A 19,461-nucleotide genomic window follows, 5' to 3' on the forward strand; every position below is an offset into this window, starting at 1 on the left:
GAAGGCGGAACAAGCAAAGCGCACTTCCGCCACTCTCGCCATGGGCGCCTAAAGGAAGGGGAAGTCCTCGAGACAGCGCCTGAGGGAAAAGGACAAGGGCTTCCGCCATACACGCCCACACACGCGGTCGCGCGCACTTCGAAGCGGATGTTCCCGTCATCCCCTTCCGCTTCCTCGGACGGTTGGACTTGGGACCCGTTTTCCGCGAGGATTCCCGCGCCCCGTCGGTGAGGGAGGCTGTTGGGCTTGTGAGGGGGGTGCGGGTTCCTGGAGGGAGAGCGCCGGAGGCTGCTCTTGAGGGGCGCTGGAGGAAGAGCCGGGGAAAGGCGAATTCCAGGGCCTCTGCGCGGGGGGGGGGGGGGGGCGGGCAGGTCGCGCTGCACCTGCCTGTGGCAACGGGGCAGATCCTGCCTTGGGCTTCGCCACGTTGAAGAACCAGGCCTGCTTTAAAATGGGGGTGCGGGGTGCCGTGCTGTTTTTGTCGTGGTTCTGTGTTTTTAAAATTTGATTATCATTTCGAATTAAATGTCGGCAGTCGCCCTTCATCCAAAGACCACAGGGCGCTTTGCAATAGGAAAACGCAAAAATACTCAGCATGGTAACAAACGGAAACAAACAAACAAAACCCCACCCCAATTTAAAAGGCCACAGATGGTTTCCAGTGAAGACACCTCCTTGTTGTATTACAGCGGTACCTCGGGTTACATACGCTTCAGGTTACATACGCTTCAGGTTACAGACTCTGCTAACCCAGAAATAGTACCTCAGGTTAAGAACTTTGCTTCAGGATGAGAACAGAAATCGTGCTATGGCGGCGCGGCGGCAGCAGGAGGCCCCATTAGCTAAAGTGGTGCTTCAGGTTAAAAACAGTTTCAGGTTAAGAACGGACCTCTGGAATGAATTAAGTACTTAACCCGAGGTACCACTGTATTGTTATTATTTATTAGATTTGTACGTCGCCCTTTGTTCTGAAATCCCAGGTTCAGTGTGAACATAAAATGCATAATACAGTGGTACCTCAGGTTACATATGCTTCAGGTTACATACGCTTCAAGTTACAGACTCCACTAACCCAGAAATAGTACCTCGGGTTAAGAACTTTGCTTCAGGATGAGAACAGAAATCATGCGGTGGCAGCGGGAGGCCCCATTAGCTAAAGTGGTGCTTCAGGTTAAGAACAGTTTCAGGTTAAGAACAGACCTCCAGAATGAATTAAGTACTTAACCCGAGGTACCACTGTAAAACAATCCAATGACACCCCCCCCCCCCCCCCGCACATAACCGCATTTGGAAGACCATAGATTGTGAGTCAGCCCAAGGCTTGGTTGAAGAGAAAAGTTTGTTTCTGGTGCCTAAATATATTTGGTGAAGGCACCAGGCGAGACACCCTGGGTGGGGAGCATTCCACAGTCAGCCATAGTCTTTGGTTGCCACCTTCCAGACTTTTCAAAGGAGGGACATGAAGAAGTGCCTCAGATGGTGATTGCAGAGTCTGGGGTGATTCACGTGGAGAGAGGCGGTCCTTGATGTACTGTGGTCCTGAGCAGGGCTATAGGAAAATGGACCAGGGCACTTTTATATTAGGTGGAGTTTCCATTTTTCATACTAATGAAGGTTGCTTTGAGTTTAGCACTCCAAATGCTGGAATGCTAGTTTGTTCAGGCAGAGCAGACTTTCTAATTTATACCTCTCTGAGATTATCTTGGACAGAAATTGGGAAATTCGCTTGGAGTGTAGCATTTCAGGCTATAAAATTGGCCAGTTCTTAGGTAGGTGGAAAGAGGTATGCTTTGATAAAGAATTGCACACGTTCAATAGAATTAAAAGCTTTGCCACGTGGTACCCAAAATGGAGTTTCACCTTTTAAAAATGGATGTTGGTAACGTGCTGGTCAAAATGTTGGCCCATATATACCTTGTTCATCACAGCTGGGCTTTAAAGGCAGAAGGAGCATGGGGGACTCATACTGCCTCATTCAAACCATTGGTAGGAAGAATAAGAAGATTCTCTGCCTCAAGTCCTTTGACAGGCACAGAGAAAGACCAAGACAAGATAGGAGGCAAGTTACCGTATTTTTCGCCCTCCAAAAATGAAGGGGAAATGTTTGTGCGTCCTATGGGGCGAATGCAGGCTTTCGCTGAAGCCTGGAGAGCGAGAGGAGTTGGTGAGCACCGACCCCTCTCGCTCTCCAGGCTTCAGGAAACTGCGCAAGCCGCGGGAGCCCTCCCCCGGCTTGGCAGAGCTGCCTCTTATCCCGAAGCCCCGGCACGCTAGGCAGTCGCGCCGGGGCTTCAGGTAGCTCCGCGCAAGCCGCGGGAGGGCTCCCGTGGCTTGCGCACAGCCGCCTCTTATCCCGAAGCCCCGGCGCGTTCAGCAGTTGCGCCAGGGCTTCGGGTAGCTCCGCGCAAGCCAGGGGAGGGCTCCCACGGCTTGCGCAGAGCAGCCTGTTCTGGGGTCGGGGGAAGTTCGGGCTTCCCCCGACCCAGCCCTGCGCCTGGGGGGGGGGGGGGGAATAATTTTTTTTCTTTATTTCCCCCCCCCCCCAAAACTAGGTGCGTCTTATGGGCCGGTGCGTCCTGTGGGGAGCAAAATACGGTACTCATTTGTGCTATGATTTGACAAACAAGAGAACAGCGCTTCCAAAGCACTGGGATAAAGTGCTGCTGTTTCTTTATTCAGATCCCAACCCATTTCTTTTCTCAAGCCCAGATATAGCAACTGATTGGACAATGATGTTCTCTGAAGACCAGAGCATGTAGTTACCATAGAGATGCCATCTGAGGCTTTCCTACAGATGGTGCTACATGCTGGCTGTAGCATAGATAATAATAGGCAGTGACGGTGTAGACTTCCACTGCAGGTAGTTGTATATGTTATGGCCAGAACAGGTGGCTTGTTCTAAAGAGAAGCCTTTATTTACTATATTTATTAAATTTCTATAAAAACACAAAAAGACATAACATAGTAACAAACCCAGACAATTCCCCCATGGGGTTATTAGCCCACCCATGGCAACTATAACAAATGCTCTCATGTTTGTGGAGACTCGGAGTCAGAGTTAGTAGGTGCCTGTTGATTCCCACCCAGAATCCTGTTTCATGTTTTGACAGTCCTCAGTGACCCAGGTCTTAGGGTGTGGCCCCTTTGGAAAATGGGAAGCTTTTTTTTGGGGGGGGTGCACCAAAATAAAAAAAAACTGGAATAGTTTTTAAACACCAGTGATGGAAAAATAACTACACTTTCTAGTAAGGTGTGCAAAATGTTTTATGCACCCATCTTGTGTGGAGTTGAAAAGGATTCACTACAGCATCACCTTTTAAGGTACCGTATTTTTTGCTCTATAAGACTCACTTTTTCCCTCCTAAAAAGTAAGGGGCAATGTGTGTGCGTCTTATGGAGCGAATGCAGGCTGCGCAGCTATCCCAGAAGCCAGAACAGCAAGAGGGATCACTGCTTTCACTGCACAGCGATCCCTCTTGCTGTTCTGGCTTCTGAGATTCAGAATATTTTTTTTCTTGTTTTCCTCCTCCAAAAACTAGCTGCGTCTTGTGGTCTGGTGCGTCTTATAGAGTGAAAAATACGGTTACTTAAAAGATGCCTTAATATCAGCCTCCTTAGTTTTGAGCCCTGAGAAAGATGATAAAAGTGTGTTTAAATTTCTTTTTGAAACTGGAATATTTTCTAAATTGTAGAGCATACTTGGGTCAAATAAAATATATGAATTCAAATTAAGTTCTTGAGATGTGAAGGGGATTGTGTTTTGGGTTGCGAGTGGAGGGGACAGAATTCTGCATCTTTGCCCCTTCACCTATTTCTGTTAGCATGGAAACTTCTGTAGCAACAGTCCTCTGTTTTTCCCTTTCCTTCAGGAGCCGCTGCTGCTTTTTGCCTTTGGATCATGCTGCTGTTTACCCTGTTGTTGTTCTTGCTTTTGGGCCTAGCATCTCCTGTGGAGGTGAAGCGCCCACGGGGCGTCTCCTTAACAAGTGAGTTCCCAGCAGATAAAATGCCAAGCGTTGTTCCACCAGCAAGCAACTCCTTCTGTTGATGTGGAGAATGGAAACAAGATGTCTGTATTATAAATTTGTGCACCCACTTTCATTTCTTAGCAAAACCCTACATTTGGTATATTCACTGTTTATTTTTTCCTGGTTGAAAAATGGAGGAATGAGGGAGGACTACAAGGGTTAGGGCTGCCGTTGCTTCCTGCTCTTAGTTCTACACTTCATTTGGTGCCAGTCGTGACATTTGCAACTATGCACACATTTACACAGTTACTTCCTGCAGAGAAGGGTTGTCTTCTTCATGACTTGCTGTTCCTTTCTGGTAAAACTGTTAAACTTGGAAGCATTTCCTAATTCTCATAATTCTTTGAGTAACCTCAATTCTTTTGAAAGTGGCAGCAGCCCCAGCGACTTGGTTTTCAGGCTTGTAATCACATTCTCGTTTTTCAGATTGCACTGTTCTTCCTCCCTCCCCACTGGAACTGTTTTGCATAAAATGCTGAGATTTCCGTGTATTTAAGCCTCCCTTGTGCTGTTTCTTCTTCATGTGGTGGAAAAGAGACTGTACATCTGAGTGTGTAGCTTTTCTGGACTAGTTTAACTATGAGGTGAATTCATCTTATTAGCAGGTGCCCAGACTGAAGGGCAAGGTAGGTAGCACTACACTACTGGTTGCATTTTCTAGGACTTGGGTTGCCAGAATGTGTCAAATCATTGAGTGGCTTTGGGGAGAAGATGGTGTTTTAGTGTCGGCTTGTGAAAGGTCAGTCATGTTTCATGAATGGCTCCTGAGCCTCAAATGATTGCAAATCTTCCTAGCACTTAATACAGCCACCTTTGAGTGGAACAGGGACAAGGTTGAAGAAGAAACTGCTGTTCACAGCTAAATATTATTTTAGTGGCTTTGAATAAACAGTTCCTTGAAGCTCTCTAAAAAGCAAACTCATCCTATTTTAGTGCACACCTGTCCTTCCCCTTCCGTTTCCTGTTGCAGTTTCCCTCAGTTCAAATGTCAATCTTCCCCTCTCCGCCACATCACTATGGTTATCCATGGGTGATTTAGAGAGAGCAAGTGCATTTAAGGATTTGGTATTGTATATGTGACGGGGGATGTTAGAAGACTATGCCATGATACTGCTATTGGTGCTTTGTTTTTGTCCTGTCACCCCAAATTTGTGTTGTTTGGCTTGTGCCTTGAATGTTGGCCTTGAATGCCTTTCTGGATTGGTGTATTTGCATTCTGCAATTTTTGTTCTCGGAACCAAGTGTCTCTTGCTGTCCTTCTCAGGCCATCACTTCTATGATGAATCGAAGCCATTTACTTGTCTAGATGGCTCAGCAACAATAGCCTTTGATAGAGTCAATGATGATTACTGTGACTGCAAAGATGGATCAGATGAGCCAGGTAAGCCCCACTCACACACCTTGCCTCCACCAATGAAACATGCTGCTTATTGCTGCTGTAATTAGATACTTGCTAATATTGTACTTCATGGGGTTACCTGTTCCCTGAAGGTGCGAAAATGTACAAGGCATGAAATGCACAAAGTTTCAAAAGCAGAATGTGGTTTGCCTGGATTAAAAGCTGTTCAGTTTCTGTTAATTGAATCTCATGAAAACTTACAGATTCTGGCTTCACACAATTAACTCAAGGCAGTGTCAATTTACTCTTGGCAGAAAGCCAAGGTCTGCTTGACCTAGAAACTACTTACTCTGATTGGTTAACGACCAACACTCAACTCTGTTATCTAGGAATGCTAGCACAGTTGGTGTTAGGTGTGTTAGGAGTAGGAGTGCTGTGTATGGTTAAGAGAGAGAGAGAGAGAGAAAGAAAGGATTTATTTTGCTTTGTTTTGTATGCAGAAACTCTGCTGGTTTTATTTTTCCTTTTAATAAATCCTGTAAATAGTTATTCTGAGTCTAGCTGACTAGTCATTTCCACCTCAACTAGCTTCTTCGCTGTGCAGGAAAACTCTGCTACGTTTGGGCTAAAGCCATTAGAGCTATGCCTGACACTTCAAAGTTCCATGAAAAGCAAACATATTAGCTGAAGAGAGAGACAGCACAAATCATAGCTGGGTGGGAGGTTTTAGATTAGACATCAGGACAGATTAGATGTTTCTCACACAATAGAGGGGCAAGCACTTGCCCATGGGGGCTCTGGAATCTGCATCTGGACTTTGCGGGGGGGGGGGTGTTCTTTTGCCTTACAGCAATACCACTTGTAGAATCACAGAATAGGAGAGTTGGAAGGGACTACAACAGTCGTCTACTCCAACCCCCAGCAATGCAGGAATCATTTGCCCAGTGTGGGACTTTAGCCCATGGCCCTGTGATTAAGAGTCTCACGCTCTACCATCTAGATGATAGGCAGGTCCTGGTCCAGCTGAGGTACAAAGTTGCTAGTGGGACATGAGACAGAGCTGGATCTGTATTGTCTTCCTGCTTGCAGGGGAGATGATATATTAAATTGGTGCAGAAAACTTGGATGTTCAGTGTTAGTCAAGAGTGAAAATGATATGTCCTAATGACACTTTGAGTAAGGCTTTTTGGACCAGATGTTATGTCTGAATATGTTACATAGGTTTGCTGCAATCTGTTTAGAATTAATGGGAGAAGCTGAAGCATGAGGAAGATTGGGTGTGAATAGTATGTTTGTGTGTGACTGAAAGTGACCTTTGGATTATCTTTCTCTTGTTGCAAGATCCTAAATCCAACTCTTCATAATGGTAAAACAAGACAAAGTGGTCATAGTGACTAACTTCGTAGAATGGGCAAATCCAACATGGCCAGTTTATCCCTAAATCACAGAATGTGCGGGAGGGAAGGGTAACATTGGTTCTTGTAGATAGCTGTAGGCATCTAATTTGTTAAGGTATCCACTAATATCTTATCTCTCTGCCCAGGAACTGCTGCATGCCCTAGTGGCCGTTTCCACTGCTCCAATGCTGGCTACCGACCTCAGTACATCCCCTCCTCCCGTGTCAATGATGGAATTTGTGGTAAGCTTTGCTAGCTCATGCGGGTCGGAGACTTGGGGCTGCGGGCAGCCAAGCCCAAGTGAGTGAATGTTAATGGCTCTCCTTGTCATTTGCCTTTCAGACTGCTGTGATGCAACAGATGAGTACAACAGCGGCATTGTGTGTGAAAACACCTGCAAGTAAGGCATGGCCTATATCCTTTCAGGAAGCTTTTCCTCTTCTTGGACTGCTGATTCAAAGGCAGCTCCAGAATGGGTTTGGGCTAGTTTGGGAAAGGAAAGAGGATAAATGTACACTTGGTCCCAGGCAGCAGCAGCTCCCAAAATAATTTTGCACAGCCTCTGTGAAATTTGGATCCTCCCCATCTTCAAAAAAATAAATCCACTTAACAGTTCTATTGTTTAATTACGGGACACTACAATAATCAATCGCAGTATTAAAAACAGAACACCCACTCAGTCTTAATCAATCGGAGACATTTTAAAAGGCAAATTTTCTTGATAGTTTGCTGTATTATCTTGCATAATAGAACGTCTCAGCTTTTGTGCGGCTACAGCAAATTGCTGTGCTGTAGGTTGTAGGTGTTTGGTTTTTTAAGTATGTTCCTGGCCTTTCTGTGCCATATTTGGGTCAAGTACAGCTCACAACAGAACATTTCAAACATGATCGCCAGAAAAATATGCAGCTGCAAAATAATGATGCCAGCTAAAACCAAACTCCAAAAAATAAAAAATAAAAATTTAAAAAATGCATGGAAGCACCAGAAACTTAATCTTCTTGTGCAATGCAAGTTTTCACTCTTAAAGACAGAGAGGGAGGTAACAATTCTTCATTCCCCTGATAACTTCTTTTCATGTGTTTGTCATTGGTGCTGGCTAAGCATAATGCGGTCCTACATTCTGTATTGTATTATATTATATTGATCTTGATGTTTGTAAATATCATGAAAGAAAAAAAGGGGCAGTAGATGTATAGGTTTGCAGGGGTAGAGATTCTAAAATACTTTGATGCAGTATTTTCCAATGGTTATTTTAATGCTATTTTTAGTTTATTTTGATTTATTAGTTATTTTAGGGTTTTTTTCTTAACCTTTTACTGTAAGCTGCCCTGAGAATATGTTTGAAGACTAATAACTCTGTAATAAATTCACAAAATAAATGGGGCAGAGTAGTCATATTTGTCAGGCTACCCATAGCTCTTGTCCTGTTGTCACATAATTCTGCAAACTTTTATGAATATGGAGTTATTCAGAATAAGAGGACTTGCACTGTGTGTCTTAATGTGAGCACTGCCTCTGGCTGCGCAGCCCAAGTTGGTCCTCATTGACATTGCCTGGGTTGTAGCTTGCTGCTGGGCTGTCATTTCCTGCCATATACTCTGTGCCTGAAAAAAGCTTGCTCCCCGCCCCTTCTAGAATAGGGTCTCTCTTGCTGCACTGGTTGGTGCTGTGGGTGGAAGGTGTCTTTGGGGCTCAGCTCCCGCTGTCTCTTTCCTTGCCCTGTGCAGAGAAATGGGCCGAAAGGAGCGGGAGGCACTAAAGCAGATGGCTGAAGTGGCCAGAGAAGGCTTCGAAATCAAGCAGGCCCTGATGAAGGAAGCAAGCAAGAGGAAGGAAGAAAAACAGGTGAGGATGCTGGCCTAGGAAGTGGACACACTGTGCTGACAATACAGGGGAAGAGTGCCCATTGCCACCAGTGCTCATGAGCCTGGGCATCGTTCCTCTCACAGGAGCATTTTGGAGTCACTTGAAGAAGCCAAGCTATGGCTTTTTTCAGGTAGGCATTAGAAGTGAGCTCTAGTGGGTGGGGAGCCAAGTTATAGAGATTCTATACACTTCATGGGCTTGGACTGTTGAGAGGACCTCTTCTCTCTCCTCCCCACCCCCCAAACACTTCTAGATAAAGCTCACTGAGCTACAGGAGAGCAAGAAGTCTGTGGAGGAGCAAGTGGAGACCCTGAGGTCGCTAAAAGAAGCTGCTGAGAAACCTGAAAAAGAAGCCAAGGATATCCATCAGAAAGCCTGGGAAGGTGAGTGCACTTCTACCATACGAGGGGATTTCATGGCACTGAAAGCCTCTGTGTCAGACAACAGCCTCGTTTTTAAAGCAGAAGAACTTGTGGTCCTCCAGATGTTGTTGAATTACAGCTTCCAGAATCCCTGATCATTGGCCATGCTGCCTTAAGATGGATAGGAGTTGGGAGTCCCATAGCAAACAGGTGGCCACAGATTCCCCACCCCTGCCTTAATAGGAGGTTAGACAATGATGGATGGGTTTTCAAGCAGCTATAAGCTATGAACCGGAGCTTCTGTATTCAGATACATAGCGCCTAATACCCTCATGTCCTGGAATGGCTTCCTGGAAGTTTCTGTCTTGCCACTGATGGGGAGATGGGATGCTAGAGTTGCAGCTGGATGTGCCTTTGTCTGCGCTGCTCACATTCTTAGTTCCAAGCCCAGCTCTTGCAGGGGCTCGGGGTGTTTGCCACGTTAACAGTTCAGCATGGTAAAAGCAACACAATGAAATGCTTGGGTGAAATACCGTATTTTTCGTCCCATAGGACGCTCCGTCCCATAGGACGCACCTAGTTTTTTTGGGGGGAAATAAAGGAAAAAATTTTTTCCTTTATTTCCCCCCCCAAAGCAGGTCGGGGAAACTGAACCAGGTCGAGGAACAGTGGGATGACGCCGCTGCGCCTCCCTGCTGTCCCCCGAGCTTGTGGGGCTGGCCGATGTCTGCCCGACGCAAGGGGCGCCCTGCTTCAGGGCGCCCCGCCCGCCGGGTGGCAGGCTGCTATCTGCAGCGTGGGGAGCCCTGCGGGGAACTCCGGCAGGGCTCCCCATGCTGCGGAAGTATGCCCGGCGCGAGGGGCGCTCTGGTTCAGGGCGCCCCGCCCGCCGGGCGGCAGGCTGCTATACGCAGCCTAGACAGCCCTGCGGGACCTCCCGCAGGGCTACCTAGGCTGCGGATGTGTTCCCGAAGCGCCGGGCGCTCTGCTTTCAGGGCACCCGATGCTCCGGGAAGCAGGCTGCTATCCGCAGCCTAGACATCCCTGCGGGGCCTCCCGCAGGGCTGCCTAGGCTGCGGATGTGTTCCTGAAGCCTGGAGAGCGAGAGGGGTCGGTGCGCACCGACCCCTCTCGCTCTCCAAGCTTCAGCGAAAGCCTGCATTCGCCCCATAGGACGCACCCAGATTTCCCCTTCATTTTTGGAGGGGAAAAAGTGCGTCCTATAGGGCGAAAAATACGGTACTTAGTGCTGCATCCAGAAATGGATTGAAATTATCCTGCACCTGCTTAACACCGACCATTAAAAACAGACCAATATGAAGCTGTTGCAACACTTCTGGAAGATGTTTGGCAGGGCTTCAGGAAGAGGGAGCTGCACAGTTCTTGGGTAGTCATCAAGCCACTTAAATTGCTTTTCATCTTTGTACGTTGTCATGTGTTGAGAATGAATTTGAAATGAAAGATAAGCAGAATAAATGTTGGGCATGACTCTCTGTTCCCTTTTTCTGTTAGGGCATGGATGGGATGTGTTTTCTTGGTGGTTCTCAAAGACTGCATTTATCAGGCAAATAAGTCTGCAGGGTTTTAGATTTTAATACATGTGTGTCTACCTTATTGTTTCATTGGAATGTGTGCTTTAGGGACAGGATTTGAGGTGCACAGAAATCCTAAAGCTGTTCTCCTAGTTGTAGAGAAAAGATGACTTTAGAAGTTATGCAGGGAAGTTATTTTGGTTTTTTTGAATGAATGAATGAATGAATGGAACTTGTTATTTGCCCACTTTGCAACAGAACAGAAAGCGGCCGAAAGAGCAGCGAGGGATCAAGCCAAAGCAGAAGAAGCCTTTCACGAGCTGGATGATGATGGAGATGGAGTGTGAGTCTGAGATGATTCCCCCTTTCAGTAGCTTGTTCACAGACTCTGTCATCTGTGGTCAAAGGCATGTGGCAGGACAGATGTTGATCCAGCTGCTGATCCCTTTGTGTCCTGACGTCAAATTCTAGCGCTTAACTATTCCTGGATTTATTTGGAGCAGAGGAGCACTTATTGTTACCATCTCAAGGGCCATGTTGGCTCAGGAGGCATTAATTGTCTGTAAGACGTTTCAAACTGGTGAGAGGGCACAAACCCAATCCCATTGCTCTGAGACAAGATACCCTGTTAATTAAAAGCATCCCTAAGTGATGCTTCAAGTCTTCAAGCAATAATGAGGGCTAAAAACTTGCTCTTTTCTGTAAAATGAAAGCTAGGAACCTTGGAGTACACATGCCACAGGGACTGCTATATCAGTCTTTGTGTATGCAGAGTTGTGAAAGGCATGGCTAGTAACCTAATTGCCCTCCTGTGCCTTCAGGATATCTGTTGCTGAGCTCCAGACGCACCCTGAGCTAGATGCAGATGGTGATGGGATCCTTTCAGAATCAGAAGCCCAGGTATGGTGGGGAATGTGCACTTGTAAAAGGAGGCTTTTCTTCTCATGCAAGCAAAAACAGCTGTTCATGGTTATCCTTCGTTCTTTCTGCTTTCATGCACTTCCTGTGCTTCGCGGTTCTCTTCCCTCTCCCACCAAAAGCTAGGTTAAGATGAGACCACTTGACATTTGGAGTAGGGCTGGAGTCTGGGACTAGACAGTGTTGTAGATCAAAACAAGAGTGTCCAAATACTGCCAGGCTGTGAACTCCCCCCCCCCATTGGTTAGAAGTCACTTGCTGGGCTTGGGGGTATATTGGGGTGGGGGAAGATGTCAGTAGGCATTCTACTGAAGACACTCTGCTTTAGTTTACTGTTTTCCAGCAATTCCCAATATGTCCTGTGTGTGCTCAATAGCTCACTTCCTTTGTCAGATTTTTCTTGGATCTTTTATTAGTACAGTCATACCTCGGATTACAGACGCTTCAGGTTGTGTTTTTTCGGGTTACGGACCCACCAAAACCCGGAAGTACTGGAACGGGTTACTTCTGGGTTTCGTTGGTCGTTCATGCGCAGAAGCGCTACATTGCGCTTTGCACATGCGCAGAAGTGCCAAATCGCAACCCGCACGTGCACAGATGCGCTGCTGTGGGTTTTGAATGCTGTGGGTTGCGAACGTGCATCCCACACGGATCACGTTTGCAACCCGAGCATCCACTGTACTGCCCCAAGACCTTCGGGTATAGGGCAGTATATAAATTCAATAAATAATAATAATAATACTTGAACCTTTAGTGCAGTGGTGTCTATCCAAAATCTTACTTTTAGACTTATGTTTCTCTCTTCTTGTACACTGTAAAGCACAATCTTCATTTTCTTGCCACCTTTTCAGTCCCAGTGATGAGAGGTGCACACTTTTAAGCGAAAGCTGGAAACCTTTGTAAAAAGAGTCATCCCATAAGTGCTTTAGAAGCTCCATTTTGCCTACCTGCTGACCTGAAAACTCAGGCGCTTTTCAGTGCAATGCTACAAGGGGTTTTCTGTGCCATTTGGGCGGATTGGGGGGATGACTAAGTCTGCTAGAGAAGAAGGGTGTTTCCTAGTTATGCAGCAACCAGTTATGTAGCCAATCACTAAGCTCTTGCCCCTTTCCAATATATCTGTCACTTTTCCTCAGCCCTGCCAGACCAGTTTTCACATATCTCAACCTTTTGGAATATTTATAATACTTGCAAAAGGAGAAAAGTAACCACAAATCCATGTGTATTTATCGCACTTGCTGAATTAGAGTTTTGAAGTTGTAGAATCCTGTCTTCCCATTGCTATCAGATTCGGACAGTTTACATGTAGGTTTCAAACAGTTTCAAATTTAAAGTGCATCAAGAATAACAAATCTAAGGAATGTATGTTTAAGGAAATTAGGCCATGGGAGAAAATCTTTCTATTTCAACTTCAGTATTTTCCCCCTTTTTTACTAGTGTGTGATTTACCGTATTTTTCGCTCTATAACACGCACCCGACCATAACACGCACGTAGTTTTTAGAGACGGAAAATCCGTAGGCATGCCACCCGTAGGCATTCCCTCCATAACACGCACAGACATTTCCCCTTACTTTTTAGGAGGAAAAAAGTGAGTGTTATGGTGCAAAAAATACGGTATTTATTTAAGCCTAAGGTGTCCACAAGGTGGCAGTAACACTGAACCTGCTCTACTTTCAGAGTGTGTTTTTAGGCTCTTTTTGCTGGCTGCTGAAACTATTACTTTACATCATTTCTTCATCCCAAGGGAACCCATCAAGGCTATGGAAGAGACTGTGGAAATCCTCCCAATCTGTGTTCTTGGTTCTGTAGAGTTGCATGGTTGAGAGCATCACAAATGAGTTTCTTCCGCCAAAAGTGATTGGCAGAGAGAAGGGTACCTCTTCACACAATTCATAGTTAACTTAGGGAATTCAGTGTTTCATTGGTTTAGAGTGGGCAGATCTCCAGCTTGCAGAATGTGTTTCGTGGTCATTTTTACCAAAATCCCGTAAGCCACCAGCTGAAGCCAAATGCAATACAAATTCCCGGGCTCAGAATTTTTGTTCTTTCATACTAAAGTTGAATGGTGCATACAGTCTTTCCATGCTCACTTTTGGTTATTCTAAGCTTTCTTCATTTCCACAGCATTATTTAGGGCAGAGCGGCGGGGTGTGTGTGTGTCATTTTGTTGCTAGGAGTCAGAAATCCTTGCCCATCTACAGTGGTACCTCGGGTTACATACGCTTCAGGTTACATACGCTTCAGGTTACACACTCTGCTAACCCAGGAATAGTGCTTCAGGTTAAGAACTTTGCTTCAGGATAAGAACAGAAATCGGGCTCCAGTGGCGCGGCGGCAGCAGGAGGCCCCATTAGCTAAAGTGGTGCTTCAGGTTAAGAACAGTTTCAGGTTAAGAACGGACCTCTGGAACGAATTAAGTACTTAACCCGAGGGACCACTGTACTGCAAATCGCCCAGCAATCTACCAGTACTGTAGATGCAAATCAGCTTCTGTCCACCCCTTGTTTAAGGGGTGTTACTTGCTGAAAGAGGGACGCGGGTGGCGCTGTGGGTAAAAGCCTCAGCGCCTAGGGCTTGCCGATCGAAAGGTCGGCCGTTCGAATCCCCGCGGTGGGGTGCGCTCCCGCTGCTCGGTCCCAGCGCCTGCCAACCTAGCAGTTCGAAAGCACCCCCGGGTGCAAGTAGATAAATAGGGACCGCTTACTAGCGGGAAGGTAAACGGCGTTTCCGTGTGCGGCTCTGGCTTGCCAGAGCAGCGATGTCATGCTGGCCACGTGACCACGTGACCCAGAAATGTCTCCGGACAGCGCTGGCCCCCGGCCTCTTGAGTGAGATGGGCGCACAACCCTAGAGTCTGTCAAGACTGGCCTGTACGGGCAGGGGTACCTTTACCTTTACCTTTACTTGCTGAAAGAGCAGGGCCTGTCTTGTTTTTTTAATGTTTCTTATAAAAAATGATCTTGCACAGTCTGGCTTGCTTGAAAGGAATGCTACCCTCTTGTCTTTCCAAAATCTATCACCATTGTAGGGAACAGGAGGATGACTACTTGACTGATGCAGTGCATTGCTACTTAATTTGAACTGTGGGTTAGACCTGGGACACATGCAGCTGTGTATAAATACAGTTTTCCTGTTCTTTCAGACTTTACTGGACAATTCCTTGCAGGCAGATGTGGCCAGATTCCAGGACACTGTGTGGGCAGCGATCAAGGAGAAGTACAGACCAGAGGTCAGTGTGCCAACCTTGTCTTTCTCTACCACAGATCCAAATAGTTTGAATGACCTTTTCTGGGGAATTGATATCTGAAGCAGTTTTGTTCCATGCTTGGCTTGATGTCATTACTATACTTCAACTCTTAATTTTGTACATCACTTTCTGGACTATTCACTGTGTTCTGAAAACTTTCTGTGGTGGTTTCACATTTATTATGTATTCAATTTATATCCCACCCATCCTTCCTGAAGGAGCCTAGGTTACACAGTATAAATTATGTAGTGTTGGTATATTGTATGCTGCTTTGAATTCCTAGTTGGTTAGAAAGGCAGGATAAAAATGGTAAGCATAAGTAGACCGGTGCATTTGGTAGAACTATTTGGACTGCAGAATTAGAAGTATCTTGGCAGGCATTAATCATGGCTCCATCTGCAGCTACTGGAGAAGTGGGTCTTTCATGGAAAGGCAGGCCACTGAGTGACATACATTCTCCCTTGCTCCTCAAGAATTTCAAACACAGTTGCTAACTAAGGGCAGCCATCAGTTACAAGATGGGCTAAACTCAACTTTTCCCTCTCCAGAGCTTGGTTGATATACAGCCCCCACCAAAAGGCCCATCAGATGAAGAGCCAGATACTCAGCCCGATGCCCACGTGGACCAGTTACCTCCTGATGACGATTATGACGAAGAGGAGGATGAAGATGAAGAACCTGAGGAAGACAGCATTGATGAGGAGGTGAAGGTACTAAACTGAGTTTCTGGAGCCTACAACTGAAATATACAGGGATATTCTTCTCCCCCGCCCCTCTCCTAACTTAAATTTTACATTCAAAATCACACACACCATAGGAAAATATATGTGTTTCTATTTTAGCACACTTTATTCTGAATACAATATTTGCATGTATGTTTGACTAGAGCGGAGCTGGTCATGGAGCAAGGTGTTGAGGGAGTGGCGTTGAGTAAAGAATTTTGCCCCAAAGCCTATAGAACAGTGTTCGAAACTCCCATTGTTCCAGGCGCATTTTGAGACAGGGAATTTCATTACCGTGAGCAGTTTCTGAGCTCTGGGTGTAGTACTGCTAAGATTTCAGATTAAAACCGCAGTGTGGAAGGAAAGGAGGACCTTTTTCTGCTTCCAGCTGCTCTCTGAAGATTGGAGAAGAGACCCTCTTAAGAATATTAGGGGGGTGGGTAAGGGAAAGGACTAGACCATGTGGAAAATGAACATAATGTTTTAGCTGCAGTTCCTTCATTTTCAGCTTTGCATTCTTGTTATAAGAAAAGCGTGCCTAGACATTCCATTGTTGTGCCCATAACCTAGGTTTAAGGTGCCGTTTAGCTCCTAGCTTTCATATCTCAGTTTCTAACACTACTACAGAGGGTGGGTGAAAAAGTAGCCATGCTGGTAGCAGGGGCTCATCTCCCCCAGAGCTATTTGCTGATCTTGAGATAGGGTGGAATATTAAAGCCTGACAAATTGCTATGCCTGGTGTAATGAGAAGAATGGCAAGTTGCTAGTACTACAGTTTCACACATAGAATTATTGTTGCTGTTGCTTAACATTAGGAAGTACATGAGAATTCAATGCGGGTTCTCTGTTTGTCTCGCTCCCTCTGAGCCCCTCTTATCCTCCAAAGCAGGGATGGGGAGCCTTCCTCGGCCTGAGGGCTGCATTCCCTTCTGGGCACATTTCAGTCACACAAAACCATTCAGGGTGTGAAGCATGGCCAGCCCCCGCTTGTCAGTTTCTCCCAGTCTCCCCTTTCCCCTCTTGTTTATGGTCTATGGAGGCTGGTTTTTGAACTGAAAGTGACGATGGCCACCTGCTGCCTCAATGTCTCCACAGGTCCCTTCCCCCAAGCCATCGTCTGATGTCAAGGCATCAGAAGATGAACTGGAGAAGATGCCCCCTTATGATGAAGCCACACAGGCTCTAATTGAAGGTAAGCTATTCTTTAGTGAGCATCCTTTCAAATGCAAGAAACACCATGATTGTCTTTAGTACGTGCAGGCCTGCCCGTGAACTTGCTGTGTAGAAAACAGCTATTTTCCAAAAGGGGTCAAGTCCAAGTGGAGTCAACCAGCAATGGTACAAAAGAAAGTTACTGCTTTATTTCTTTCTGTTCAAATAAATGTCATAAAGAGGCTTAAGAACTTCAAGTAAGATGGATGTTCTACTAGGTCAGAAAACAAAAGCCATTTGCTCCGAGAGGAGGTGAGCTGCAGCTTTTAACACAAGGCTGAAAATTTTGAGCTGCCTCATTTTGAGAAAGTTCTGGAAAAAAATCAGAGCTGTTCAGTATTTCTTTTTATCATGCAAGGAAGGTATTTGATCCAGTTGACCTTGTCCAACGTGAGGTCCCATGAACACTTGATGGTACTAACTGGTCATGTCTTGATTGCTTAGAGCTTTCTTCTCACACAGTAGTCAATGAGGCAAGCAGGAGTTTACAGGTAGCTGCTTGCTTTAACAAGTATCTGAACATGAGAAGGAGAGGTGTGAAGTCAAGATGGGGCAAATCAAGCTCCTCTTAGAATGTGAGAGCCCTGCTGGATCAGTCTAGCATCCTGTTGCTGCAGTTGCCAACCAGATGCCCATGGGAAAACCTGAGCACAAGAACAACTCTCCCCACTTACAATATCAAGCATCTGGTATTCAGAAGACTACTCTCCCCAACAGTGGAAGCGGCGCATAGTCATCATGGCATTTATCCACTGATAGCCTTATTTCTCTCCATTGGAGGTGAGATGAGTGGTTTAATCCTGTTATGGAACCATCTAGTGCCTCGTGGGTGAGAAATGGGCATCATACAAACTTTCTGTATGGCACCAAAGAAAGAGAGAGGGACAGACTCAGATGTGTACATGTAGTTATGTATTTCACTAGCTGTATTCAAGAATTTCCATAGCTCACTCTTTTGGCTACTCTCCATGCTGTATATTCAGTGTGTATTGATTTTTCTAAAAAATATTTCTGTATTTGAACGTTGGAGTAGAATCTTTTTAAATTGTTGCATTGCCTGACCATTTTTGCTCTGTTGGGAAAAGTTGAGTCACGTCTATGGAAAGGGCAAAGACACTTTAGCATCACCTTGAGTCTAAATATAGCACGAGGCAGCGGGGGAGGAGGATGTTTGTGTTTAGTGTTCCAGTAAGTTCCTTCCAGATAGATGTCATCATGGAACCACCTTTGTTTAGCCACACCTCCACTTTCTCCTCCTGAATTCATGTGGCTTTCCAAGCCTTTGATACCCCAGTGAGGTGAGATAACTTCTTCGGCAGGGGTGGAGTGACCTCAGGCCCTCTAAGCCCTCTTTATCTGGCCCTTAGGATTCTCTGCAGGCCGCTCCTCCTCCCAAGGCTACTCTTCTCGGCCTAAACAGAATGTGACCTTGTACTGCTCAGAATACCTCTTGCCTGCTTGGATGGAGGGATGCAGATGTAGTAACCACAAACTCTTATGTGGCTGGACTATAGCCTACTGTACAGAGCAAAGAGTCATATACACAACTCAACCCACCACTGGCATGTGCCCCCCCCCCAAGAACCCATGAGATTGTTCAGGTGGGCATGTGATCCTTTGGCTGAAAAGGGTTCACCAACCTGCAGTTCAGCATCATATTTTACTTTAATGTGAAGCTCTCTTTTCCAAGTGTCCCAGCTGTGCTTGGTCTTTTGGAAGACTGAGTTTACCCAAAGCTATTCAGTGACACCTTTTTCAGTAAGCCTGGGAAGGCGGAGCTTTGTTTTTTTGTTTTTTTTACTGTTGCTGATATTTAGGCTGGGACTTAAAGGAGCAGCAGACCAAGTTGACCCAGGGTGCTTGAGAGGTTCTTCCAAGTCCACCCAGTTTCCAAGCAGGATCTGTCGGTGCTGTAGAACGGAGCTTGTCAAAATGTACCAGACGTAGCCAAAAGCTGTTTTATAGCTGCAATAAAATGAACTGGGCAGCCAAAGGCATGTCTGCACTTTGTGTTCTGGGAATGTGCGCCATCCGAATAGATCACCGCCATTAGCATTGCTAAGCAGGCACCATTTCTCAGATATCTAATGTCCACGAAGCAAAAGGCAATCAATAGGCTGGACTTACTGTTTGAAGCGGCTCCTGTGGGCTAAAGGGGAGTGGCTCTGTTTGTGGTTTTCTCCTTGCAGCAGTGCAAAGCCATCAGAACGCACAATATGGACATGGGATTATAACATGTTTGTTTGCCTAACTTCTAATTTGCCTTTTCTTCCCTTTGCATTAGTTATAGGTACTGAAACGAGTTAATTCTGCTTTTCAGTAATTCCAGCTAGTTGGGGAGTAGACAGTGACATATACTTCAGATGTAGGGACAGTTTTCAGTTGACAGCCACTAGGTGGTGGTGGTGGTGCATCCCAGATTCCCATTATTTTGTATAAATTCTTCCAGAGAGGCGTGCCAAATTTGTTGTTGTTGTTTTGTTGTTGTTTTTGTTAATTCTAATTAAATTTGTATAGCGCCCTTCATTTGAAGATCACAGGGCAGTTCACAACAAAACTACAAAATGAGAACACATTTACTCCTTATCCTCCCAGCCCTTGTAAGGAGCTACTGAGGGTTGAAAGTCTGGGGCAACTTTTACAGATATATGGGCATAGGTAAAGGTAAAGGGACCCCTGACCATCAGGTCCAGTCGCGGCCGACTCTGGGGTTGCGACGCTCATTTCACTTTATTGGCCGAGGGAGCCAGCGTACAGCTTCTGGGTCATGTGGCCAGCATGACTAAGCCGCTTCTGGCGAACCAGAGCAGCGCACGGAAACGCCGTTTACCTTCCC

At 45.9% G+C, this 19,461-nt stretch overlaps 1 protein-coding gene across 4 annotated transcripts in view; it reads left to right on the top strand.

Moving 5' to 3' along the window:
* Positions 1–75: 75 nt before the first annotated feature.
* Positions 76–19,461, top strand: part of PRKCSH (PRKCSH beta subunit of glucosidase II) — a 33,185-nt gene continuing 13,799 nt past the window's right edge. Inside the window, exons 1-12 of one of the 4 annotated variants that reach the window (XM_028711542.2) lie at positions 76–227; positions 3,870–3,986; positions 5,293–5,409; positions 6,911–7,006; positions 7,107–7,164; positions 8,492–8,609; positions 8,884–9,013; positions 10,783–10,867; positions 11,346–11,424; positions 14,587–14,673; positions 15,240–15,395; positions 16,509–16,605. In XM_028711542.2, the coding sequence (XP_028567375.2) occupies positions 3,899–3,986; positions 5,293–5,409; positions 6,911–7,006; positions 7,107–7,164; positions 8,492–8,609; positions 8,884–9,013; positions 10,783–10,867; positions 11,346–11,424; positions 14,587–14,673; positions 15,240–15,395; positions 16,509–16,605 (1,111 nt within the window). In that variant the 5' untranslated portion in view covers positions 76–227; positions 3,870–3,898. Of the gene's footprint in view, positions 327–3,869; positions 3,987–5,292; positions 5,410–6,910; positions 7,007–7,106; positions 7,165–8,491; positions 8,610–8,883; positions 9,014–10,782; positions 10,868–11,345; positions 11,425–14,586; positions 14,674–15,239; positions 15,402–16,508; positions 16,606–19,461 lie in introns of all 4 variants that reach the window. The other 3 variants (XM_028711541.2, XM_028711539.2, XM_028711540.2) reach the window with 3 other exon arrangements.

The sequence above is a fragment of the Podarcis muralis genome, chromosome 17, assembly GCF_964188315.1.
Source record: "Podarcis muralis chromosome 17, rPodMur119.hap1.1, whole genome shotgun sequence".
Lineage (NCBI taxonomy): Eukaryota > Metazoa > Chordata > Lepidosauria > Squamata > Lacertidae > Podarcis > Podarcis muralis.